The sequence below is a fragment of the Cajanus cajan genome, chromosome 2 (genome assembly GCF_000230855.2).
Source record: "Cajanus cajan strain Asha chromosome 2, NIPB_CcT2T_4, whole genome shotgun sequence".
Taxonomy (NCBI): domain Eukaryota; kingdom Viridiplantae; phylum Streptophyta; class Magnoliopsida; order Fabales; family Fabaceae; genus Cajanus; species Cajanus cajan.
In genome coordinates this window covers 13860241-13887196 of record NC_138518.1, presented here as the reverse complement: position 1 = coordinate 13887196, position 26956 = coordinate 13860241, and the positions used below count along the sequence as shown (strand labels likewise).

The following is a 26956-nucleotide window of genomic DNA, read 5'->3' as shown; positions in this document are numbered from 1 at the left end:
CAGATTCTTTTTTTACCTTCTCTGTTAATTGAGCTCCTAACACTTTAGTAATCCATGATCTCTTCTAAACCAATCCAAGCCCAAGTAAAGCAGGAGGGTTGTGTTTGGCCTTTGACAACCAATCAAAAACTTGACAAAATCCTATACACAGATCACTCATGACAGATTGGAATTTGTTAAAAGAGATCTCATAACTGACCTCACTAGTGAGATAAGGTAGTTGGTCTTTTGTTGAATGATAACAATGAAAATCTAAATATAGTCAGTCCTCACACTACAAGCTTTAAACTATCGATGCTAACAAGAGGAGTACAAGCAACACACTATTCTATTGGCTCAAAATTGCAAGAGAACAATTCAGGCAGAAAAAGAAAAATCCAGAATGAATTTTAAGCATATTCAGCAAATAATAACATCACCAAACAGAAAGGATGTTTCAAAGTAAAGTGAAAACAACTTAAGGAGGCAAAGATCTTCATCGTACCTTGAGCATAATCCCACACAGTGAACGAGGAGCTTTCTATATCGTATCCACATCAAGCAACACAAAACACAAATTCAAGACTTAATAACATAAAAGAGGAGGGTTACTATACTTTCATATTCACACAAATCCGAAAGCACATCAAAAGAATTTACAATCATACACCAACATCTCTTGCAAAAGAAAAACAGAAAAGCATTATTCAAATTAGGAAAACATAGAAAAACCCAAAAATAAGGACTTTTTGACATTTAAGAGGATATCTTCCATTCACTTGCTGCTCCACCTCAAAATGAAAAGCCAGGTTAATGTTCTGCAACCTCGTTAACAGGTTCTCATCCTTGTTCCCAAAAGACCACCTCGCCTGAACAAGCCCCAGTTCCTCATTATCCTGCATCATCACCAATCACAAGTCAAACAAACAAACAACCACTTTTACCATGGCATTGTTGTTCTAGCGACAGGACAATCACAGAAGAGAAAAACCTTAGCTTTTTAGTTTGTTATGATAACTCATAATAAATTACAAACGACACTGGACGGCGAATCATTAATGACACCCACCTTAAAATGAGGAACAATTTTCTTGAGGAAATCCGGCATAGGCTGGAAATCTGCATCAAAAATTGCAACGAACTCGTAGTCTCTGACGTAGCTACAATTCATGGCGGATTTCAAATTCCCAGCTTTGTAGCCATCTCTTATGATGCAATGACGGTACAAAATGTTGGCACCCTCTTGTTGCCATTTCTGAACCTCCTCCTTTATCAACAACTACGTGGTTGGGTCATCCGAGTCACACTACTAGAAAAATTAAAATTAGAGAGGGAACAAATCCGTCACTAAATTTGATAAAATCCGTCACAAATCAATTAGTGACGGAATTTGTGACGGAAATGATTCCGTCACAAAATTTGGCGTCACAAAATATTTAGTGACGGATTATTTTCTCCGTCACAATTAGTGACGGAATTAAGGCATCACAAACAGTATAATTTCCGTCACTAATTTCTAATAATAAATGTTTAGAAATTAATAAAAATCCCTCGCAATTTGTGAGGGATTAAATCCTTCACAAACTATGATGACTTTAATTAAGTAGAATCCGTCACAAACTGTGATGACTTTAATTAAGTAGAATCTGTCACAATTTGCGACGGATTTTATCCGTCACTAACTGGGATGAATCCCTCACTAACTGTTGATGACTAAATTTGAGGAAACCATTGTTTTTAAGAGTCTGGTAATCGATTACCTATACATGTAATCGATTACCAGACAATGAAAATCATATGTTCGAAATTTACTTATTAAAAGGTTCTCTGGTAATCGATTACCAAGTCTTGTAATCGATTACCAGAGCCTATTATTCTGGACTAAACAATAACATTTGTCTTCTGAAATTTAATAACAAGTAACTAAGTGTGCTATATAATCCTATCAGATGCAAACAATCATTGAAAAATGCGTTTATAGTATGTTAATGGAACAATTATTGATTCAAGATCTTGCGTATTTAATTTGTACAATTAATCAACTGTATATAATAACTCATTACTATTGTCCAACATATTATATTTTATTCTAAGACTATTCATGAACAATTGTTGACTAAAATATATTTTTTTTCCATTCGAATACAGTGCAGAATAAAGTTTTTAGTAATACATAATACAAAATTATAATAAACTAATTTTTAAATTTATGTACATTATCACATTAAAAAAACTGTATGCTAATCTAAGATAGAGTTTTTTACTCAATGAGACAAGGAAGTTAACACTCAGTTGTACATTTTGGAAGATTTGTTTTTCCTCCATGCTAACATTCCCCACAGCTACTCCCATGCAGAGCACCTTCTTAAGCTGGAATAGCCTTACTCTCATTAACCTTTGACTCGAGAGTTTCTTGGTGAGTCACAAGTGTTGGGAACTTCCCTGCAAAGTGGTGCAAAATATCAGAATTAGGTTCAGCTAAAGCAATATTGAAATCAGAAACCCAAAATATAACAATTCTAAAAAGCAGGGAATCAAATTAAAAGCAAGGGATAGTAGAACCTATTCAAAAGGATAACCAAAGCCACTTAAAAAAATTATGTAGTTAGTGTTTAAAAACATCCAAGTAAATAAAATATAGCGCAATGTGACCAGAAATTAACAAGAACACAGCAATGTATTATGTGAACTGATCAGAACAAGCAAATCTCCAAGTACACTCTAGAACATCCAAGAGGATCAAAATCGTAAACCCAAAACAATAAAACGTGCCTTCCTTGTTGAGACCAGGTCCCAAGAGACGAGGAATTTGCTTGATCCTGCCACCATCTTGTTAAACAGCTGCTAGCAGTGCTATAACATTCTAAATTCTTGCATAAATAATCATTTGAAATGACAATAGTACTTGAAAGCAAACCAGAGAATAACTTGGAGTTCAAATTAGGTTAATAGGTGAGCTTCCAACACAACAAAAGTACCAATCCAATTGCTAGATGTTAAAAAATTTGAACTTGACAGTTAACTATGTGTACGTTTCACTTTTAGAGATGTTGCAAATATAGTTACTCGATCGTTAGATAATTGATATGCATAAAGGCCAAGAATTAATCATCCAAGTACCTAAAGTTACCTTTGAAAAATAAGCAATTTTCTAAATTTATGCTATCACAAACAAGCACATAATGCAACTGCTAGTTGTAGAATAAACTACAATGATACTCAACTCGAAGCTATAGAAAAAAGGAAAACTGTGTGAGGATGTATCTAATGAAAAAGTTATTTTGACTAGTAAGGGAAACCAATTTTAACCATACAACTACAAATGGATGATTGAAATTAATAGGTCACATGATCATCCCAAAAAGTACATGATTTTTATAATTTAAACTTAATCACTCATGATAAAGATTTAATGGCCAATACCTGTTCCTGTCAATCACACACAAAAAAATATCATCGATGTCTCTCATAGCAGTATCATAAGCTTGGCGGTTCAATATCTTAGACAAGTCAATTTCAAAATATGAGGCACCACTAGGCCCTAAGGTAACTACAATAAAGCACGGTGACATAACAAGAAATTTTACCTCCATAATCCTTCTCCTTGACATTCAAATAAGAATCAGGAACCACCCACCAAACTCCCGGCAATTCTGCATTTCCAAAAAAACCACAAACCGAATAAACCCTCACTAGCACAAAACACATGCAAAACACATGCAAAACACTTAAAGCTAAAAAACAACATATACCTTTAATCTTGTAAGAAAGCTCTTCAGACACAAGCGCACCAAACGCAAAGTAGTGCCTAGTCGAAACAGAATATATCTTCATCCAGGCTTCCTCTTCACTGCAAAAACCAAACCAACCACACTAAATAATCAAAATCCAAAACCCACAAGATGCATATTTTACATCGGTTCTACATCAGTTCTCTCACTATTAGCCAAATAGAAGTCATTTTCAATTTTTAGTTTTCTATTTCTACCTAACCCATGATTTTTAAAGTTAAAATACGAAAAATTTTGAATGGATAATTGAATTATAATAATAGTACTAAAAATCAATTTCTATCTTAGTATTGATTAAAAGTTTCCTCTGAGTATTATTTACCTATAGTTCCACCCAATTCAATAACACAAACATCAGCTGACCCTTCTTTCCCATCAACTGGTATCTTTGCAACACGTTCTATCCACTCTTGGATAGCATCTGTAATGTGTGGAACAACCTACAAACAAAGGAAAAGCAAAATGAAATCAAGGCACCAACAACAATTACAAAAGCTTCAAAGAGGAGAAATCAGAATCAGAATGATTAAACATACCTGAACAGTCTTTCCAAGATAATCTCCTCTTCTCACCTTCTCAATAATAGACTACAAACATTCATAATAAAATAACCATTAAGAAACATCAGGAACAGCTAGTTAGAAATATTAAATACGAATCATTCATAGCCTTCTAAGTTCTACTAACAGTTTAAGCTTTTGCAAAGTTAGGCCTTTCAACCATACAGTTAAGTGTCCAATACTTTACACCCCTGTTCCGCAGATTAAATTAATTTTCATCTCAAGATAGAGAGTCAGTGCTTTGTGCAAATTTCAAGTTCAAACCCAAAAAATAGCTTGTGTTTCAGGGTGTGCTCGAGAAAATGAAACTTTCTTATAACCAAATTGGTATGGTGGGTGGGAACGGAGATGATAAACTTACGAGTCAACTTTCAATACAACTTCACTAAAAATTATCTATGAATTTTTTTTCTCCATTAAGATGTTAACCATTTTCTGAGAAAGCTATTAAAGGCATGGTAGATCTAATTAACAAGCACCTCGTTCTCCCCATTCCAATTTGAAAAATATCAACATAAAATTTACAAGTGAGTTCTTTCCAAGAAATTACCAATCAAGGAAATAAGATCGGTAGCTTCTATTTCTACTGCAGAATCAACAAGCAAATGTATGTCGTACATTCCATTTTACACTGATTCAAGAAAGAAGAACGAAAAAAGCAAACATATAAATGACATATGCTACCTCAAGAAAGCCAAGAACTTAGAGTGCAAGAACAAATTAGGGCAAATGTCAGCACCTGGTGAAATTATAAAAAAAAATCCCAAAATAATTTGCAAGTTAACTTACAAATCTTTTACTTTTCCCTTTGGCGAAGAACTCGTGCAAGACCAATACCACATTTCGAGACAGCTCCTCGGAGAGGTTTGTGGATTTGGTGCACCACTCGCGAGAGCTCCTTCGAGATTGGGCGTTTGTGGATTTGGATGACTAGAAGAGCCTACGAGAGTGTGTTGAATGTCGCGAGAGAGATGCTGTCTCGAGAGGTTGTGTGCGTTTGTAGGAATCGATGATTTCGTCGCGGGTGGGGTCGCCTTCGGGCTTCTCCATGACGACGAGCCAGTGTTCGAAGTCGCAGCCGTCGAGGAGGATGGTTTCCTTGGGGGGGCGGTTGGACCAGTTGGGGTTGGGGTCGTTGAGGGAGGAGGTGGTGGCGCGTGTGGAGAGGGCGCGGATGGAGGGGGGTGGCGGGGAGGAGGAGGCAGCGGAGGGAGGGGGAGGCCGCGAGGGAGATGCGGCGGAGGAAGGAGAGGGCGGAGAGGGAGGGAGGAGCGTTGGCGGAGAGGGAGAGGGAGCGGGAGAGGAAGGGGGTTAGGGTTAGGCTTTTCTTTCAGCTTTCACTTATAAAACACTCTTGCTTCTAGAAAAATACTTGCTTCCTTACCACAACCAAAACTAAAGTGTGTAAAATATCTTATCTTTTCTACATTTTATTTTTCATTTTTATTAACTCATCTCTTATACTTCATCCATGATTATTATTTTATTTTTCTTATAGTTTTATAAATTTTATTTTTAATTTTTAATTTTTATATTTGATAGCTAACTCTCTCCACAAGGATCTCTCAATGTTTAGGGATTCATTTATTAGTTCTAATTAAGTGGAATTGTTTATGCTTTAGGGAAATTTTATTAACTTTACCTTTGAAGAAGCAAATTTCACCTAGAGTGCCCAAATATTTTTCTCCACATTGCTAACTGCTAACTGCTAATGTCTTGTTCTACGAAAGTCGGCTGGGATGGAAAGATAGTGAATGAGTCGTACCAATGGGTAGAGAAGGTAGTGGCGTTCCAGCCAGAGGTGAAGCAGTGGCAATCCGCTGTCAGGGATGGGCTACAGGCACACCGCTGCTGATCTTCTCCAATTTCACCTATAGGGTTTTAGAGGGAAACTAAAAATTAATTAAATATTTTTATCAAAGATATTGATACAGATTTTAGATTTTATTTACTATGTTTTATAATCAAAATAAATCCAATATTAAATCAAAACATAATAAAAATTATAATAAAATCACAATAAATTTTCTAATATTAAATTTAGTCTATATTAAAATTAATTAAATATTAGTATTTAAGAAATTGTTACAGATTTTAAATATATATTTTAAAGTTTTTATTTTATTAAATTAATTGAAAATAAATTATATTTGATCACTTTTTAATAAAATAAGTGAATGATAATGAATTAACTAAAATTCTAAAATATATTTTAATTAAAAATAATTTTTTGGTAAATACGGTAACTAAAAAGTATTATAATAAATAATTAAATTAAAAAAGAATAAATTTTATAATGATTATTTTTTTAATGATGTTAAATTAAATATTCTAATTATTTTATAATAAATTAAAATGAAAATATAATAAAATATGTTAACTGATATTTTAAATAAAATATATTAAAATATTATAATCAAAAGAAATTTAATATTAAATCAAAATATTATATAAATCATAACTAAAATTATCATAAATATTATGATATTAAATTTATTATATATTAAAATTAATTACATATTTGTATCAAAGAAATTGCTCTAGATTTTAGATTTTATTTATTATGTTTTATAATAAATAAAATTCAATATTAAATCAAAAGATTATAACAATCATAACTCAAATCCAGGTAAATATCTTTCACCATCAAAAGAAATCCAATATTAAATCAAAAGATAATAAAAATTATAACTAAAATATTTATAAATTTTCTAATATTAAATTTAGTATATATTAAAATTAATTAATTAAATATTTGTATTTAAGAAATTGTTACAGATTTTAGATATATATTTTAAAGTTTTTATTTTATTAAATTAATTAAAACTTAATTATATTTTATCACTTTTTAATCAAGTGAGTGAATGATAATGAATTAACTAAAATTCTAAAATATATTTTAATTAAAAATAATTTTTTGGTAAATACGGTAACTAAAAAGTATTATAATCAATAACTTACAAATCTTAATTATATATTATCTTTAATATAAATTTTACTCAATTCATTAAATCTCTAAAAATTATTATATAAGATCTTAAAGAAGTTATTTCTTAAAACATATCATTATTCGAATTCATTGAATGTTTAATGTTAATTATAATTAAGATCTTATTATATAAAAACTTATTATATAATATATCTTAAATAAGTTATTTCTTAATCATATATATATATATATATATATATATATATATATATATATATATATAAGTGATTTGTAATGTACGAATTTTTATTATTTATATATACTTTATTTTAGTTATATCATTATTCAATATAAAATTTTTAATACATTTCCTCACATTTTGAGTGTAACATTTATAAAACTCTAAATATATAAATGCACTTAATACCAGAAAATTTTGATAAAGGGTAATACAATAAATTCAACAATAAAATATTAATATAAACTTTAATATAAATCTTAATTAAGAATACTTAAGTGTCACTCTCCTTCTTTGTATGATACTCTATATATAGTTAACTTGGCCGGTTCCCTCTAGCATTTAATATTGCATTTAAGTTTTATCTAAAAATAAATATATTATCCATTATCTTGTCAACACATTTCTAAAAAGTGAAGAAGACGAAAGGGAGGATTTATTTTATTATTTATTTTCAAAAATTTTTAAACAAATTTTACATTAAATTATTAATTATAGTCATTTTTTAACTAAGTTATTTAATTTTAGTTTTTATAATCATTTTATTATTATTTTTATACTGAATTTAAATTTATTCCGTAACAGTAGACGGAACGGGCCGTTTTAAAAGTGAAACGGGGCGTTCCGGAATAACAAAAATGCCCTATATTGGAGAAGCAGAACGGGCCGTTCTGCTGGTTATGAGAACGGGCCGTTCTGCTTCTCCAGTTTTGAGCATTTTTCTTATTCTGGAACGGCCCGTTTCACTTTTGAAACGGCCCGTTCCGGCTTCCAGCAATTTTGAGTTATTACATATTCAACTTATTAAAAATCTAAATTTAAGATATTTCTATTTATCAAATTCATTTTTTTATATATAAAATAACATAAATATAAATTATCGTTTCAATAATTTCTAAATTCATTTTTAAAAATTTAAATATATAATCATATTTTATTATAAATTCAATTTTAAAATTAGCCTAATTTTGAATTTTGAAATTTATATAATTCTTATGGTTTTTTAATTACAAAAATTCAAATAACTAAATTTATGTTATTTTGAATATTTTATTTAGAAATTTGATTTCATTTGAGTTTTTTCCAAAAAAAAAATTATAAATAAAATCTACAATAAATTATTACATTTAGTCATTTTTTATAATCTAAATCATGTTTACTCATTTTTAAAAAAAATCAATTTAAACTTATTTATAACTTAACTAAAGATAAAAGAAATACAAAGGTTTTGGTCTCCACTTTATTAAAAAATAACCTCCATGTAGTAGTTTTGTTGGTTATCCAATTTTACAGTTTTGTTGGTTTTTATAATAAAAATAAGACATAATTAAAACAGATAAATTATTGACGGTTGAAAGAGGATGAAGCAAAGCAATTCTTGCATTTCAAAATCAAAGTGTTTAGGGTTTATCGAATATGCATTCTAATTCATCACAGTAGTAGTACTTTCTATTTTCATTCGAATTAAATCTTCGATATAAGGTTCCCAACCTCTCCATGTTCTTGTTAATCGAATTCATAACGACCATGTGTTACTGTCAAACCCATGGTTGAGTCAAGTACTATGGTATTGATAAAAATTTATTCACTAGAGTGTGGGATTGTTTCTCATAATTTGTTAGATATGACTCAATGAAGGGTTTCAAGATATCTTGTTTTCTTACTTTTTTTCCTTCATTTAGAAGCAATTAAAGTTAAAAAAAATAATTAAAAACTTGTAAATTATCCTTGTCACTTTTAAATCTAAATTACATTAATTTATAGTTTGTTTTTAAACATAAAAATAAAAAAATTAAAAGATATTATTTTATTAACATAAAATAAGAAACTTTTAATTTTTTAACTAAAAATTTACACTTTAAAATTATAAAATTATGACATTAGAAAGACATTTTTCAATAAACAACTAAACTAAAAAATAAGAAATCAATAACTTAGAAAAATAAATGGACACTTCTGATTTCTTTACTTTAATTTATAAGTTTTTTTAAAATTTATTATATTATAATTAAATTATTAAATTAAAAAATAAATATTTTAAACTTTTCTAATTACACATTCATTTTTAACTTTTTTAGCTAAAAAGTTATATGCTTAATTCTATTTTTGATCTTTTAAGTATTGCAATTGTGCAATTTTGATCCCTAAGATTTTAATTGGGTAATTTTAGATTGCAATTGTGCAATTTTAGTTCTTCAATTTTTAATTGAACAATTTTAGTCTATTAAATATCATAATTGTGTGATTTTAGTCTCTCTCATTAAAAATTTCATAATTTTACTATATATACATATATATATATATATATATATACAATATTTTAAAATTATATTATTTGTCTATTCAAATCAACGTGTATTATAATTTTCATTAATATATCAAATTGTAACATCCCGAATTTTCTATTAGTTTAATTGTTTATTATTACTAAATAAATAAAATTTATATATTATTATTTTTATAATATCATTGATAAATTAATATCAATAATATTATTAGTGTATTTATAGATAAACTCATAATTTGATAAATATAACTTATTATATATTAATATACTTTTACAAAATTATAAGTATATTAATTATAAATATACATATCTTATCTAGTATATTTATATTTTTGTAAAATTATATTAACATATACTAAGTTATATTTATCAAAATATGAGTTTATCTATAAATATACTAAAAATATTATTGATATTAATTTATTAGCAATATTAAATTATTAATAATATATACATTTTTTTTATTTAGTAATATTAAATATATATCATTTGTTACATTAATAAAAATTATAGTATATGCCAACTTAAATAAGCAAATAATTATATAATTTTAAATTATTTTATATATATATATATATATTAAAATTTTAAAATTATTAAATTTTTAATGGGAGACATTCAAATTGTACAATTATGATATTTGAGGGACTAAAATTGTTCAATTAAAAATTAAAGAACTAAAATTGCACAATTACAATTCTTTAGGGACTAAAATTATCCAATTAAAATCTTAGGGATCAAAATTGCAAATTACAATACTTGAGGGATCAAAAATGTAATTAAGCCAAAATTAAATTAATATTTTTTTTTTATTTTCACAAGTTTTTTTTTTAAATATTTTTAATGAATGTCTTAGTTTCTTATGTTCAAAATTGACAATTTTTTATTTAATTAAATGAATTTCATAATTTTTTCAGTCCTTTAATGAAATAAAATATTTTTAATTTTATTATTTTTTTTAAAAAAATTAACATATTTTCTTTAATTATGCATAATTCTTAAATATAAAAGTTTCATAAATAAAATTTAATATTTTGAGAGGGAACAATTTGTCACAAAATATTTTAACCTATTTGTGACGGAATTTTGAGAGGGAAAAATCCGTCACTAAATTTTTTCATTTTAGTGACGAAATTTGTGACGGATTTTTTAGAGATGAAGTTCATTCCGTTACAAAATCCGTCACAAACATTTTTTTTTATTTAGTGATGAAATTTGTGACGGATTTTTAGAGACGAAAATTCTTTCGTCACAAAATCCGTCACAAATATTTTTTTTTTTATTCAGTGACGAAATTTGTGACGGATTTATAGAGACGGAATATATTCCGTCACAAAATCCGTCACAAAAGTCAATAAATTCTTGTCCGTCACAAAACTTAAAATTCCCTCACAAAATGCGTCACTATTAGCGATGCTATTTTTTCCGTCACAAAATTCGTCACAAATATTAATTTTTCTAGTAGTGTCATCCAAAACCTGAATCAACAACTTCCCTTTGGGCCAATCCAAATTGCATACCACAGTAATTGACTGCTGGTAAACCTAAAAAACCAAAAACGTAAATTAGATCGGAACAAATTAAACTAAAAAAAAAGAGTAGTTATCAGTTATAAGTTATTACCTCTTTCTCATTGCACATAGCGATCTGCACGAGCACCATTGGGAAAAAACCAAAACCCTTATCTACGGATTCGAGATCTACCACACCCTCACCCTTGGGGACAGGCTTGATCTTCTTAAACCGAATCCAGAAACAGCCCAAACACAGAACAAGCCTATCCATACTCTGGATAAGGAACAACACAATACACGCATTGGTTAGAAACTGCAGAGGGGGAGCGAGGTACTCCACGCGAACCAAAACCCAGCGCGAGTAAACCATAACTCCAAACCCGGGTGCCCAAAGCAAAGACTCCAACTGAAGAGTCGCGACGTCGAAATGCCAGCCTTTGAAGTACGCAGCGACCTCGAAGCACAAGAGGGAAACGAGAGGAAGAGGAAGAGCTTGATGCAGGAATAGAAGTGCGTCTTCACGGTGGCGCTCTCGTTCTCCCGGCCACCTTCGGTGTCGGCGTTGGTTTTCCCGGCAGCCACGCGACGCTTGACGGCGGAGACGAGCCCCCACAATGCCAGCGCGAGGGAGGTCAAGAAGCCGGCGGCACGGTGCGCTTTGAGGAGGAGAACCCATGTGAGCTGTTTGGCATTTTTGCCTCTTCCTTTTCGCTTATGATTAAGTCCTCTTCTTCGTGACCCTCCAGCGCGGCGAACCTCTTCCCCGGCGCGGACGAGAGCGATCGCGTGAAATTAAAAACCCTAAAGGCGAAGTGTAGAGGGGGAGTCTAGAGAAGCTTCCCAACCTCCTTCACCTTCATCTCGACGGCAGAAGCGGAGCGCGGAGACGAGCTGCGCAAAGTAGCGGCGCGCGAGGGACTCCGGGAGGCGGCCGCGACGGGAGAACTTGGAGAAGAGCACTTTAACTTTGAGAGCGTTTTAGGTTTGAGAGTGAGCGCGCATCTACTGAGTGGTCGAGGGAGAGGAAGAATTTAGTTACCTCTTCTACATCGATCAACTCATATAACCGATGTAGAATTGTTTATATTTACATTGTTTTTTACAATAACCGATGTAAATATTCTTATTTATTCAAGTTATTTACGAAATTGTCACCGCACATTTTTTTTACATCGTTTTATAAGGAACCGATGTAAATATGGTGACGTAGAATAGTATTTTTCTAGTAGTGAGTTATTTAAAAATGAAATAAGTCATACCAGACTTTTTCGTTTGTATGTACCAAAAGAAAAAAGTGTTTGGTTTGAAATATTTTTTTTTAATATCTATTTACTTAAATTCCGTTTTAAAAATTATACGCTATTATTGTCCTACAAAAACTTATTAACTTTAAAATTCAGTTTTCAATGATTAAGAAAGATTAGGATATCCTTTTATATATTTTTATACGCTACTTCTCAAGTAATTTGATACTTTAAAATATTAAATATGTTTTATACTTAAATAATTTATATTTCTATTTTATTTTATTCATACATAATATTAAGAAAGTATTGTAAAATGTTTAAGGTATTATAATAATTGTAAGACGTCGAATGAATAAAATAATACAATTTTCATAAGAAAAATACGACAAAGGGCATGTGAAAAAAGAAGATATAAAATATGTGTTTTAATTATCATATATGAGATGGCGTAAAAAGAATATAATGTATGAGATTTTAGTTTTAAATATATAAATAACATAAGAAAGGTGGATGCATATTAAATATGATAATAACTGCATTAATGACAGAATTAAAAATAAGTCAATTGAGTTAAACTTGTCATTCGATAAAGAGTTGTTTAAATGACATTTTTTCTTGAGATCATTTAACGAGTTAAACTTTAATTCACACTCCACCAACTTCTCTTCTATTCTCACCTTATTAGTTCTTGTTAAACTTGTGATGCACGAAGACATACAAAGATGCATAAGCTTGAGAAAGAAAACTCCAAAAGAAATTTTATTGAAAGAAAAAAAATGAATCTCACACAACTACAAGTGTGATATCATACTCATATATAAGAGAGCTAAAATCATTAATTCTAATAATGGTAATAATAAAAAAGGCCAACGAATAAATTATTTTTTTTATGAAAAATTATTTTCTCTCAACTGTAAAAAATTTTCCGGACATTATTCATCTTACTCACACTCGCCAACAACACAGGTAAATTATTAGCCTTTTGGATCTCAAGAACAAAATCTTAGTTCAAACCCTAATCAAATTCACAAACTTTTCCAATCCTAAAATGACGCATACAGTGGTTGAAACAGATGCAACTCATGTGCCATTGCATATTTCATTAAGTATATTCATGTCAGACAAGTCAAGGCACTACATGGTAAAAATTAAATTATATGATTGAACTACTTTTGTTCGATTAAGTGTCTTTCTGTAAATTAAAATTATGTACAATTTCTTAAAGCTTAGAAGTGTATTTCAATAAAAATTATGTACAACTCCTTAAACTTTTCAAGTTTGATAATAATCCTTTTCAAAGGTTTCAACGAGGAGAGAGTAGTTCGCTGTTGCCTTCCAAAACTGCAGCTCTACGTCGCGATTCAGATTGCGTTGCTATCCATTCTGCTTGCTTCTTCAGATCCCTGCAAATTGAACAAATACATTTATCAAATATTTATACACAATTTGCTTTTTAGTTCATACATAAGCTCATAAAGTAACATAATACCTGCAACGAGGGATGCAACATCCTGAGTCCCTACAACTCCTTGAGTGTACAGCTAGTGCCACCCAAACCTTCTTGCAGTATCTACATCCTCCAGAAATTCGGATGGTGCACCTACTTGCATGAGAGAACAGTTTTTTAATTTGAAGACAGTGTAGATATGTGCATGGTTGAGTTTTGGTTGAGCGACACTGCGATGCATGCTTTACAACATCTTGCAGTTCCTGTATCTGCATGCATGAGCAAAAGAAAGCGTGCATGAAAATTATTATTACTAGAAACTAAAAATAATACAAGTGTGAGAACTAGGTTCATACCAGTGCCGCTTTCGGATTTAACTCTTGATTCCCTGAAGGACTTAGAACTGTTGAATAAGTTTGAATCAACGTGTGTGCATGGCAATTAGCACCTCTCTTTTTATAGCATGCAGCGCAGACAGTGAACTCTGGGCAACTCTGACATTTCCAGTGGTACTGGTAAACGTTTTGTTTATTGCAAACACGACATATTGTTCCAACATTCAGCAAAGAAGGATTCTTTAGAAAATAGAGGATCATCATTGAGGAATACTTGGCTCGGCGCAGCGAGTCAAACTGAAAGCTATTCTTTTGGCAAAAGCTCAAAAAGTTATGCCTAGTATCAAAGAACTCATTATCAAGGGTCACATCATTCTCCTTAGTATCACAAAGGATATCATCATCCATGAGGTCCTGGAAAGGCACACAATAATTAAAACATATATGATTTCAAAAAATCATATGAACTTGACTTCAAGTTTAGGAAGGTACCTGACAAAGTCTATGCTTATCGCCATTGACAGAGGCGTGTGAATCAGAAGTATGGCATCTGAAATATTAATATGAAAAGCATGAGATAATATTGTTGAGAGAAAAATAAGAGATGGGGAAAGCAAAAAAAGAAGATACTAAAAGGTGCATAATCTTACAAGGAAAAAATTGGTAGAGGGAAAGAAAAAAAAACTGGTAAAAGGAAAGTAAAAATATCGTAGACACTGAATCTAATTAACACCTATAACAAAAAAGAGAAAGGAGTAAGTATAACAAATGATATCATGTGAGTAAAAGATCTAAAAATTTAAGTTGTGGGAGAACTATTCATAAATAAATTAGTATTTTGGTTTGTACATTATACTTGATAATTTTTTATTTTTAAATAATTAAAATTTAAATGATAAATAAATGAAGTTTAATTTATAAATTACAATATAATCAAAATTTATAATACATAAATATACTTAAATATATAAATTATATTTTAGATTGATAAGAACATTTTAAATTTTAATAAAAGATTAATTTTTAACTATCAATGGTTTTTTTAATAAAAATATTGAAATTCAATTTACAGATAGAAATAAAAGAGAGTAAATCGAAGTGATAAATATTGGAAAAAAAAAACAAGTATACAAATAAGTCTAAAATAGTTAAGAGACTTTTTTAATTAATTGCAGGGATTGTAATATGAACATCTAAAAGAATAATGAAAGATAATATTAAGAATGTCTGATCGAGAGAATGTATTATTGTGACTAAGAGTAGATGTATTGGATACGATTATTTTAAAATATATAGGATACGATACTTGTAAGATACGTGTCATTATATGTATCAATGTTCATATAATATAATAAATGTTACCTGTAATTTTGATCAAAATTCATAAAAACTAAATATATAATTGCTATTTTGCAAATCTTAATTAAAAACATACTTATTGTATATCACTAAAAATAAATAAATTATAAATCATTTCATCATAAATTACTTTTTATTATTTACAAATAGAAATAATATTACCAATTTCATTCCTTTCTTAAAATTGTCTATATAGAAGACAATTTTTATTTAGAGTTCATCAAGAATCAATATTTCTATGTTTCTATATTAAACATGTTCTTAAAATTGTCTATATAGAAGACAATTTTTATTTAGAGTTTATCAAGAATCAATATTTCTATGTTTCTATATTAAACATGTTTACATATCTTATTTAGCTGTAATGAATATTTTATAATTTTTTAAAAATTTGAATACTTTATTGATACGTATCACTAATAAGTATCGGTGAAATATCTGAGAGTATCAGAATTGAATAAAATTTTCATAATATTTTTAAAGATTAAGATACTTCATTGACACGTATCGGTGAAGTATCCAAGAGTATCGTATCGGATACATATCCGATACGGATACGTGAAGCAAATTGAAGTATCGGTACTTTATAGCATATATAGTATGAATTATAACGACGAATTGGAAGTGTTCATGAGAGAAAGGTATAACTTAACTAGCTTGGAAGGGATAAATGTGCATTGAAGTTTGAAGTGTTTAATTAAGGGAGAAAGGTATGACTCGAGTAACGTTGTTAATGATAGAAATGTCAGATGAATGAAACATGTGCACTTTAATATCTTTTTACAAGAACATAGGCGACATAAATTGTGCAAAGAGAAGAAAAGTGTTTTGCTATCAAAATTCTAATTAAAGTAGAAACGACACATGTATATAACAAGATACAATGCATGAGAAGACAGTTCAAATATTTGATTTTTAAGTTAACATCACCTTTCACACTCCTGAAATTTCTTGCATTCAATGGCAGTGCAAAACCATCGCTTTCCAGACACTATCACTTCATTGCAGTGCGTGCAAACATACCGTAATTGAACTATGATAAAATCTTCCTTGAATGGTAGTATGGCTTGTCCCAGCTAACATGATGAAAAAAAGAAAGGAAGAAAGATTAGATAACACGCCTAATAAGTGGTAAGGATCAACGTAACTTAAATTCGTGAATACAAGAATCATGGTTTTAAATTGTGATCACAACCGTAATTGTGACGATAATATTATTGTTGCAGTGCTCACTGAACCGTAATAACTCGCAATTATAGTATGATTTTAAATTACTAAAAATTCTATAATGTAAATGCAACGTAATCATAAAACAATTATAATAAGTTCGTAATATCATATTATCATTTAATTCCATTTTTTTTATCAATATATATATATATATATATATATATTTAAGTTTTAATTTTTTAATTTAATAAATTTGGTCACATGAGATGTTAAAAGAAAGAGAAAGACAACTAATAATAGTTGATTAAAGTATTAAAAACTGCATGATATATTTTAGAAAAGAAAGAAAAGAATTTAGAGTAAAAAAATAAAGAAAAAGATATTTAATTAATTTTTTTCATAATAAAATTATTTATTTATATTTGATTCAAATATATAATAATTTCACCTTACAACGATCGCAATTCACATAATCACAATAACCATTGCAATCGCATTTGTAATTTAGAATCATAATAAGGATATTGCAACATTTCATTCAAATATTTATATAAAAAAGGAATATACCCCACAGGTTGAGATCCATTTATGTAATAAAGAACACTAAAATAAGGGAAAAGACAGTCCATGTGCTGCAGGTAAATAACTTGTTATTCTGGGATTAGCTAATAAAAACTGTCTTATATAGAAGAAAATTTGACAGATTCAAAATTGTAGTGAAGATAGTAGAATAATGATGTATCGGTAATTAATTAAAATGCTATATTGCAGTAGCGAAGGTGGGTATCTTCGTTTTAGTAGCTAAAGTACAAAAGTTATAAACTGACATGATATCTATATATGGTTATGATATTCACGAAGAACAACATGCAGCATTATGAATCCAAAAATGTTAAGAATTTAATTCCCTCATTACTGCACTAATATTTCCTTTTAATTATTTGATCTTGATCTTAATGTCTCTTTACCTCTATAGTCCAAATATTTTATGGTATAAGGACCAAATAAGGTTGGTCCTGGTGATTGTTCAAATCCAAATTATAATAATAACTATATATAATCTCAAATGTTCCACTTCTTATTTAATAAGTAGTTCAAATATTCAACAGGAAGATTGGCAAACAAGTTGAACAATCTAAGACAATTCACCTATGAAGAGATAACATAACAAATGGATGAAGGAGAGAAACACATACTTTTTGCATCACTAGAATGTCTTTGGCGGTTCCTTTTGAAGGATCTACATGTCCCATAGCCTTTAAAGTTCTTTTTGGTACTAGTTTCAACATCTTTTCATAGTCTCCTCCACTCTCTTGCTCAATGATCCTGACTTTGTCCATAGCAGTACCAGACCAGAAGTCTCCATCAAAGTAAGGCAAACGAGCAGCTGTTACCTTGGAGTCCCAGTTTCCACTAGAAACAAAGAAATTATCGTATATGTTGGTTAAACCAACAACGATATTTTCTTGGGCAGCCTTTCTTAGCATTGAAAGATACCTGCATAAATTAAACAAACAATAAATACAAATACTCAATGGCATAAAAACTAAAACACACACATAAGGAGAGAAAGAAAGACAGACCAGTGTCGAAGTTTATCATTCTTCGGTGTTTTTTGAGTATCAGGATGACAATATAGTATGTAATCTTCCCCCTTTATAGGTGGACAGGCCCATATATAGCAAGTTGTGAAACCACGTTTCTTGCAAAAGTCTAGATATCCAATCTGACGATAGATAAGGAAAAACATGAATAAAAGAAACGGAAGGTTTGAAGTGTTTATTGTGTCGGTTAATTGATGTAATAAATGAACCCTAGTGGAAATATAAGCAACATACCAATATCTCATGGTAAACGAAGGTACGAAGAGCTTCTCCATTCATGGTCGCTCTTTGGGGCCGAAAATACTTGACAGAATCAAGATATGAAATATACACACTACGCTTATTTGGATTGCCACATTCGGATCCAAACTCCTGGACATACATTGCGAAAAGGCATACATCTACACCTTCAATCTGCTGAAACAGAAGAATAACCTGAAACAGGTGGAACCGCTGTCACTTCTGAATATAATGCCAGAGATTTACTCCTCAAGTAATTAAAAAAAAAAAATAAGTTATATCTTTTCATTGATTAACCTCTGGACTTACTTTTGATGTATAAGGAAACTCGGCTGGGTAATTCTCCTCCGCAAATATCTCTAGAAACTGTTTCTTCACTTTCAATTGTTTCTCGACAGATAACACTACTCTAACAGAAAGATTTTCTGCTAATAAAACCTAGCAATTTAGAGTCACACAAGTCAAATCAGAAAATATGAACTTTTTAATTAATATCTAAAAAATTTAAAATGAAATTGGAAGAAGCAACTGATAAAGATCAACAACATCAATAATATAAGAAGAAGAATATCTTGTAAATTGTTTAATACCTAACTGCAGCCTTTTTTGGGACTAAGTTCTTTAATGATAAATTAATATCTAAACATACTGATAGATTACTAATTTACATCTATTTCCAATTTACTTGTTTGCTTGCAAAGGAATAAGAATAGGTTTTAAGATAAAAAGTTGATGCATATTCATGCCAATGCAAAAATATGCAATAAACAGTATTGTATGCCTTACTTCATCAAGATTCTTATTCCCTTCGACTTTTGCCCAATCTTCACTCTCTTGCATGAGACGCTTAAAAAGTCGCCTCTCTATATGGTCACTTAGCATGGTGCTTGGCAAGTCCTTAGCACCAAACATAGCATTCTTTGGTAAGGGTACATGTATTCCATTTTCAATTTCCTTTAAGCGACATATAGGACACGTATACTCAGCACTGTTGTCCAAATCTCTTTTATCGTTATAGAGTGCACATATTTGATGCTGCCAACTTTTGCATTTACTGCATTCAACCCACTGAAGAACCAATAATCATAAAATGTGAGTTTTAAATTTTATATAAAGGTGAATTATAGTAGAAGATATTAAACTTACTGCTTCTTCAAATTCTCCATTGTTTGTCTTTTTATCAAGATCTGTCTTGGAAACAGATGTCCCATTGAATGTGATGTTACCCCCTCGAGAATTCCTATAACACACAGTGCAAAAGCAAGGTTGTGTATCATCTTCTTTTCTTCTATAGTAATAGTATGAGTTTCGCTTTATACGGATGCCGCAACAAAAGCAATAAAGTGGCAGGGGGGCAAAATGAAGAGTTCCCATTTCACATAACTGGCATTCAAAACCATCAACTGCCGGTTCTTCAACCGTTGTACTCTGTTAAAAAGAAACATCAATTGGTATATGTTAAAATATAAACTTATTTAAAGTTTTATTTGACTAAATAAAAGCCTAATTTCTAGAAATTATTTAGTTTAAATTCTATAAATATAATGTACAAGAATCTCCTTAGAAGATAATTCTAGAGTAATATATAGAATTGTCTAGAATATGTGAGTAGGTCTTAATTTTAAAATTATTCTAGAAAGTCATTTGTAACTTTTAGATTAAGGTTATTTGGTAAAATCCTATCTATTGATATAGGAGGAGTCACTAGTATAAATAAGAGCTGTCTTTGAATTTGTGTCAAGTCAAAATCAAAAAGTTATAATCAATTATATATATAAAATATCTCTATCCAAAATTTCTAATTTTTATTATTTTCAAAAAATATTTCTTCCACTAATAATGCAGCATATGTTGAAAAGAAATCCTAAACAATTTTGTAAAATATAAAAATTCATATGTTCAAAACAAGCTCATTCTCATGCAAGAGTCCTATGAAATCAAAGATTGAACAATGTAATGCATACTTCAACATATTTTAAAATTTAATTTCGTTTAAAGAGTGAGGGTTCCGAGTATAGAACTCTTGATCATTTGATCAAGAAGACAATAATAGTAACATGTTAAGGCCAGCTTTGTTAAAAATTAACATGACATGATAGCAATGGCTCTTAAGTCAAAGTTTTTAGGAGACATGGTCTTCCACCTAAATGTCTCCCGAAAGTTAGCCCTTCGACCTAATAGTTTAACTTGGGAGATAGTCCTTTAAAGCACCCACTAGATAATAAAATAAAAGGAAGACCTTGTTTAGTGATTGAAGCTTCTTGTTTGAATGTATAAAAAAAATATTAATATTAATATGATATCTTATATTATTCTTTAGGATTTAGTTTTTATGCATTACCTCTTCAGTTAGTTACCATATATTCTTATTTCATGATTCTTTTCCTATTTAATTAGGACTATAATTAGTAAAAATAAAGATTAGAACTCTTAAGTTTTATGAACTTACAAATACATTGTAATATATTTCATTACAAGATAGAATATTGTACAAATTTCTTCTCTCTCTCAATAACAAAAATATTCATTATTTCAACACTTAAACAATTAACACATAAGATAAGGCATACACTGATTCGGTGCAGTTGCTACCAAGTATACTTTTTAAAAATTAGCTTAATATTGCAAGAGTATTACATTAATTATTATTAACAAGAAACAGATCTGGTAATGGAAAAGAGTGGATAATGGTGTACTGACCTGATTAAATTGCTTTCTCAGACTTGCAATGTGTTCAGTTATTTGATTACATGTGAAAAAATCAGTTAAGGAAACAGTATTAACCGTTGCATTTGAGGATTCCGTTTCCTTCTCTTGATCAGCTTTTGACTCCATGGCTTTCTTTGTATCATTTATCCCATCCCGAGTCAACCCAGTTCCACCTTGTATGCTCTCTACATCTGCTGGCATAGGTTCTGTGCAGAGAATATGCACATTGGAATTAGATCCAACGATAGTTTCCTCTGAGATTCTGACGTTGTTTATATCAGAAGACATAAGTTCGTTGTAGAGAGTATGAATGTTGGAATTCGATCTAATAACAGCTTCTTCTGAGTTGCTGATGTCTTTCACATGATCGCTGTTGCGGACTGTTTCCTCTATATCAGCAGGCATAGGTTCACTGCAGAGATCATGCACAATGGAATTAGATCTGGTGACGGTTCCATCCAAGTTGTTGCTGACTTTCACGATTTTGGAATTTAGTTCTTCTGTATGAGTAGACATAAGTTCTCCGAAAGTGTGCACAATGGAACGAGGTATAGTAATGGAAGGTTTAACCACACTTTTCCCTATGTTGTCATTGACTTTGACATCATTGCTTTTGGGGTCTGATTCCTCTGGTATGTGATCAGCAGCATCTAAATCTTTTAAGAGATTTTCTTTATTCTTTAAAATATTCTCAAATGTATCACGATTGCTCTTTATCTCATTATTGATTATTGAATCAAGCATTGGATTTGTAAGTTGTTCGGAATTGCACCCTGAAACTTTAGAATAGATAGGTGGGAGCGAAGATTCTGGCTGTTGCTGCAATTGAACCATTTTGTGAGTCCACCAATCCAAACTTGCATTATTAATTAAAGGATCACCAAAGGCAGATTTCATTTTTCTTCTTTTGACAGCAGGTGATACCATGTGTTCAGAACTATCGTAAGAGGCATTATTTTTTCTTACAACAGAACTCTTATTAAGGCTATTCGATTTCAAATAACGCTCACGAGTATAAGTGCCTAGCAATTTCCAGGAGGAACATGTTTGACAATTACCATCTTGACAGGCATCAAAATGCAATAACAGCATGCTATACTTTCCACAATTACATATCCCTTCACCACAAGCTTTTGAATGCAGATGTTTCATAGCAAGATCCAGTGAAAAATCGCTTGCTTTTTTGTAGAAAAGATATTGAAGCACGATCCTTTGTATATCTGTTAGTTCAAAATTACTATCGATATTCATATTAGCAGATCCATCTAAACCAAAAAGATTTGCTGCTGAGCTTCCTGAAGTGAACTGTTTATCCGCATCGGGACTTAAATGCTCCGGCTGTTTCAATGTTTTCTGCCCCAATATTTGACGGAGATGTTCACCTTGACTGACAAAGCAAGAATTAGGCTGAACAATAGAAGTTTTATCATGAAGAACATGTGACTGCCTAAAATGTTTGAGATTCTGTTGAAAATCTGGCTTCTGGTGTTGATGTTGCCTTATATCTCCAAAGCTGCTTGAGCCAGGAAAAAGATTGGAAACTCTTGAAAATTCTCTTGAGACATGTGGAAGGCTCAGCGAATTTGAACATTCAGATTGGAGGGACTTTCCCTTTGTAGTAATCATAGCCATTGAACAATCTACATGCTTCATTGGATCAACCTCCCCTACAAAAAAAGTCAAACGAACTTGTAAACAACACATCATGTGTAATAATAACAATAGTTCTTGCAAAAGAAAACAGAAAAAGCAAAAACATGTGTGTAAAAACAAAATCAGAGAACATGTACTAATTGCAACTTAAGAAACTACAATAATGGTATAAACCTACAATTGTTTGGATGTTGCTGAGGAAAATGACTATCAATTGATTTGGACCTAGTTTCCAGATTAATATTCCCAGCAGAAACAGAAAAGTTAGAAAGCACATCCACATCGGTGCATGTAGTGATTGATGAACACTTATCAGATGATTGATTGTTGAACACTTTCTGAAAAGCAGGTTGTGATAAATCTGAAGAGGGCACTGTCTTAGATGTACAAGTAATAGAACTATCAGCATTTTGGCTGCACTTTGTTCCTGTCAACTTTTTCAGTACAGTATTCAATCGATGTATCAACGTATTCTGGTTCATGTACTCCTCCTACAAAATATGTAAGAAAAGAAAAATCATCAATAAATTTCAAGTTGCTTAATTAAGAAAATTTGGACTCAAGGTGTATTTGATACTCTCATTGTCTTGTTAACAAATGGAAATCTCACATGCTTAGACACAGTTTCAGAAACAAACCTGTGAAGAAGCATTAATAAATAACTCGTTTTCCAGAATATTTGTTATAACTGAAGCCCGTTCTTTGTCATATTGGAGTCGGCACCTGAAAAATGCAGAACTGAAGTAAAATTTAGTTAGTCCCGATTCAATAAAAATCTTATACCACCACTAATAATTTCAGTCTCTTTTGTACCTTATTTAGATAAAAATTATACAAGTTCAGGTTAATGTAAAAATTTATATTACTTACATTTTATTTCTAATCAAATTTCGGCCGTGACTGATTGCAGTATTCTTACGCCAGTCTGGAAAGATCCCTACTTGATTCCTTGCATTATATTGATTGCTTAAATCAAAACCTGCCTGCAGAGGAAGATTTGGACCAAATGATGCAGAATTTCCTGGTAACTCTATGCAGGTTTTTCCGATATTAGAACCTTTGGCGTGCATCTTGTTGCTTTATCACAAACTATTTATTCTGCAAGGATAAGCCACTAGAAATTATTAATGAGTGTTACAGAAAATGCATGCATACAATATATTTTTTCTTATTTAACTAGGAAGACATCCAACAAATGGCATGACAACCAAACAGATAAATATCGGACATGTGAACTGTGAATCTTCGGGACATGTGAACCGTGTATGTAAATAGAAATAGTCAATTGTAAAATTATTTAACTATAAGAAAAGAAGGAAAAGAAAGTGCTAGATAACCAAAATCTCCAGATCTTGTATTAAATACGAATGACAAACGTCAAGAGTGCACAGCTTGTATTGACAAACTAACCACATTCATTTAAGTATAATTATGAAGTATGAATAGTAGAACAAAATATGATACTGTAACATGTATGTAAATGATATGTTTAAACAATTTAGTGCCAATTAAACAATACTATCTAAATCAAATTAGAGTTTTAGGGCCTGTTATTTATAAATTTTTGTTTCAAAAATTCTCTGCTGAAAATCAACAATAAAAAATTCTTAAATTTTTTTCTCAACTTGAATCTTAACAATAATTGATAGTCAATTAAAACAATGAATTTCATGTAAATAAGCTAATTATTTCTTAAGGTCAAATATTCATTTTAGTTTTAGAGGCTCCTTTCTTGCTTTCACGCACAGTGAGTATAAAGTACATCTTGTATCCCCTCCTCAGTTACCAACACTACAGCGTTCCAGAATAGAAGAGTTCTTACTCAAATTTTCCCCACGAAAAACACACCAGCTTCAACCTCCAGCATCTAATACCACACGTTCCATCATCGCAAAACTTCAAAAAAAAATAATCTGTCAACAAAACGTGAATTTAAAACGCAATAAACTAAATAACACCCCCACACCGGGATATAAATTGTTCAATTAATAATAATTAGTTGCAGAACAATAAATAAAGATATCTGCGTCTAACTCCAGTCCTAATGAAATCAATAACTTCCCCTTTTTTTTTTTTTCCTTTTCCTTCCCTTTTCACCCAATTGAAAAAAGGAGAGAAAAAGAAAAACCCTAGATCCTGCATGCAACACAGAACAGATTCTCATTCCATCAACATTCACTGAATTCAACGCAGATAAAGAAATCTCCTAACTAGGCGCAATCAGCATTCAAAGATTTCATTCAAAACTACGATTTCAACGGTCGCCATTAAATTAACCAAATCATAAATTAATTGAAAAATTTTCTAGACTCGTCGTTGTTCCGTTCATTAATCGCGCAGCGGAAAGAAATAAAAATAAAATAAAATAAAAAAATCCACCACGGTCGAAAAGAATCGAGCCGGAATTAGGGTTTCTGGAAAACAGGAAAAGAGAAAATTGCAGCACAATAAACAGGAAATAAATAAATAAAAAATAGCAAACCCTAACCCTAACGGAAGAAGAAAGAGAGAAAAAAGGGTCAAATATAATTAGAAAGAGAAAGAGACGGCGATGAAACCTGAAAGTGAGGGTTTCTGTGAGTGAGTTTAGGGTGGTGGGACAGTGTGTTTCCTAACAAAGAGGCAATTAGGGTTTTTTTGTCTGATTGGGTTTTACGAGAAAATGCGCAGAGTGAGTCAGTAGAGAGAGAAAGTGAGACAGTGGAGTGAGCGAACGAGGCTGCACTTGCGTATTCTATTATTATATAGGATTTTGAGGAAGGGAAAACTTATGAATCTACCCCTAAAACATCATAAGATATTTTAATTTATGTTTTCAAAATAAAAGTTTTATTTATGATAATAACTAAAGAAACAAAAATTTTAGTTTCTTTTGAATGTTTTAAATTTTTTATTTCTATGATGTTATTTATTTTTACTTTCTTTTCTATTTACCTAAATAAATTTTGAGAATTTTCATTATTTATTTATTTGTTTATATATATGAATGATGTATTATTTATTTATTTATTTATTTTCTTATTCGTCGTCTAAATTTTATGTTGAAGATTCACTTTAGATAATTACCAACGTGGGAATGGGAAATTAATGAAGTGTGCGTTTGGGTCTTCTTTGATGATCTATGCTTTATTTATTTATATATAAATTTACCTTAATTTATCTGAGAGTGACGTAAAGGCAAATACTAATTATTGTTTGGAAACATGTTAAACACTTCTTATGTGTGGATCTCCAATAACTAATAGCAGTTTTGTGTTAATTTCAGTACATGTTTAATTTCACATGTAAATTCTTCATAAATCACATTAAAATATTTGATAACATTAAAATAAAGATGAGCCAGTAAGTGTATTGTTGAATGAAAAAAGTTGAGAAATAAAAAGTAAAAAAAGAAGGGACATGTATGAAAAGTGGTAAGAAAGAGACAGAGTAATAGGAGAAGAAAAAGAGTGGAGGAAGAGAAGGTGGATGAAGAAAACAATTTTAAAAATAATTTTTTTTTTAAAAACAAGTTTAAAAGGTACATTTAAGGAAACTTTTTAGAAAAATTAGAAAAGGGGAGGTATATCTAACATTTTCCTAAAAATATTAAGATGCTAAATATGTTAGAATTTTCCAATAAATTCTTGTAGATTGCTATTAATTGTGGTTGTTTTTTCTTTATCAAAATTAGGCTAATATTATCATCTATTTGATAATATTTAAACTCATTAATAGTGTAACCAAATATCCTTTGACATGTAATTATGAAAAATCAATGTAAATCTAACTTTAAAGCTCATAATTGAAGGTGCATATAAGATTAATAAATAGTGTGACTAAATTCCTTTTGTCATTCTTGTAACAAATAATATGGTCTCAAGCCTATGAAAATCTAAAATATTGGAGTGACAA

At 30.3% G+C, this 26956-nt stretch overlaps 2 protein-coding genes and 1 pseudogene across 2 annotated transcripts; all 3 read right to left on the bottom strand.

Annotated features, from left to right (window-relative positions):
* Positions 1-144: 144 nt before the first annotated feature.
* On the bottom strand, positions 145-12460 carry LOC145954743 (putative xyloglucan glycosyltransferase 12; annotated as a pseudogene).
* On the bottom strand, positions 1729-5205 carry LOC145955254 (multiple organellar RNA editing factor 8, chloroplastic/mitochondrial-like). The gene is made up of 4 exons (XM_083069945.1): positions 4307-5205; positions 3732-4210; positions 3567-3632; positions 1729-2421 (listed from the first exon to the last, which is right to left on the bottom strand). The coding sequence occupies exons 2-4, from the start codon at positions 3811-3813 to the stop codon at positions 2345-2347; spliced, it is 225 nt and encodes a 74-aa protein (XP_082926071.1). The 5' UTR covers positions 3814-4210; positions 4307-5205; the 3' UTR covers positions 1729-2344.
* Positions 12461-13608: 1148 nt separating the features above from the next.
* Positions 13609-25762, bottom strand: LOC109788656 (histone acetyltransferase HAC12). The gene is made up of 17 exons (XM_029269289.2): positions 25621-25762; positions 24885-24958; positions 23933-24160; positions 23701-23800; positions 23241-23553; positions 21401-23076; positions 19847-20128; positions 19487-19768; positions 19010-19138; positions 18695-18895; positions 18440-18582; positions 18053-18353; positions 16617-16762; positions 14820-14877; positions 14349-14741; positions 14035-14261; positions 13609-13948 (listed from the first exon to the last, which is right to left on the bottom strand). Exons 3-17 carry the CDS (start codon positions 24130-24132, stop codon positions 13849-13851), a joined length of 4551 nt encoding a protein of 1516 aa, XP_029125122.2. The 5' UTR covers positions 24133-24160; positions 24885-24958; positions 25621-25762; the 3' UTR covers positions 13609-13848.
* Between the last annotated feature and the right edge of the window lie 1194 nt (positions 25763-26956).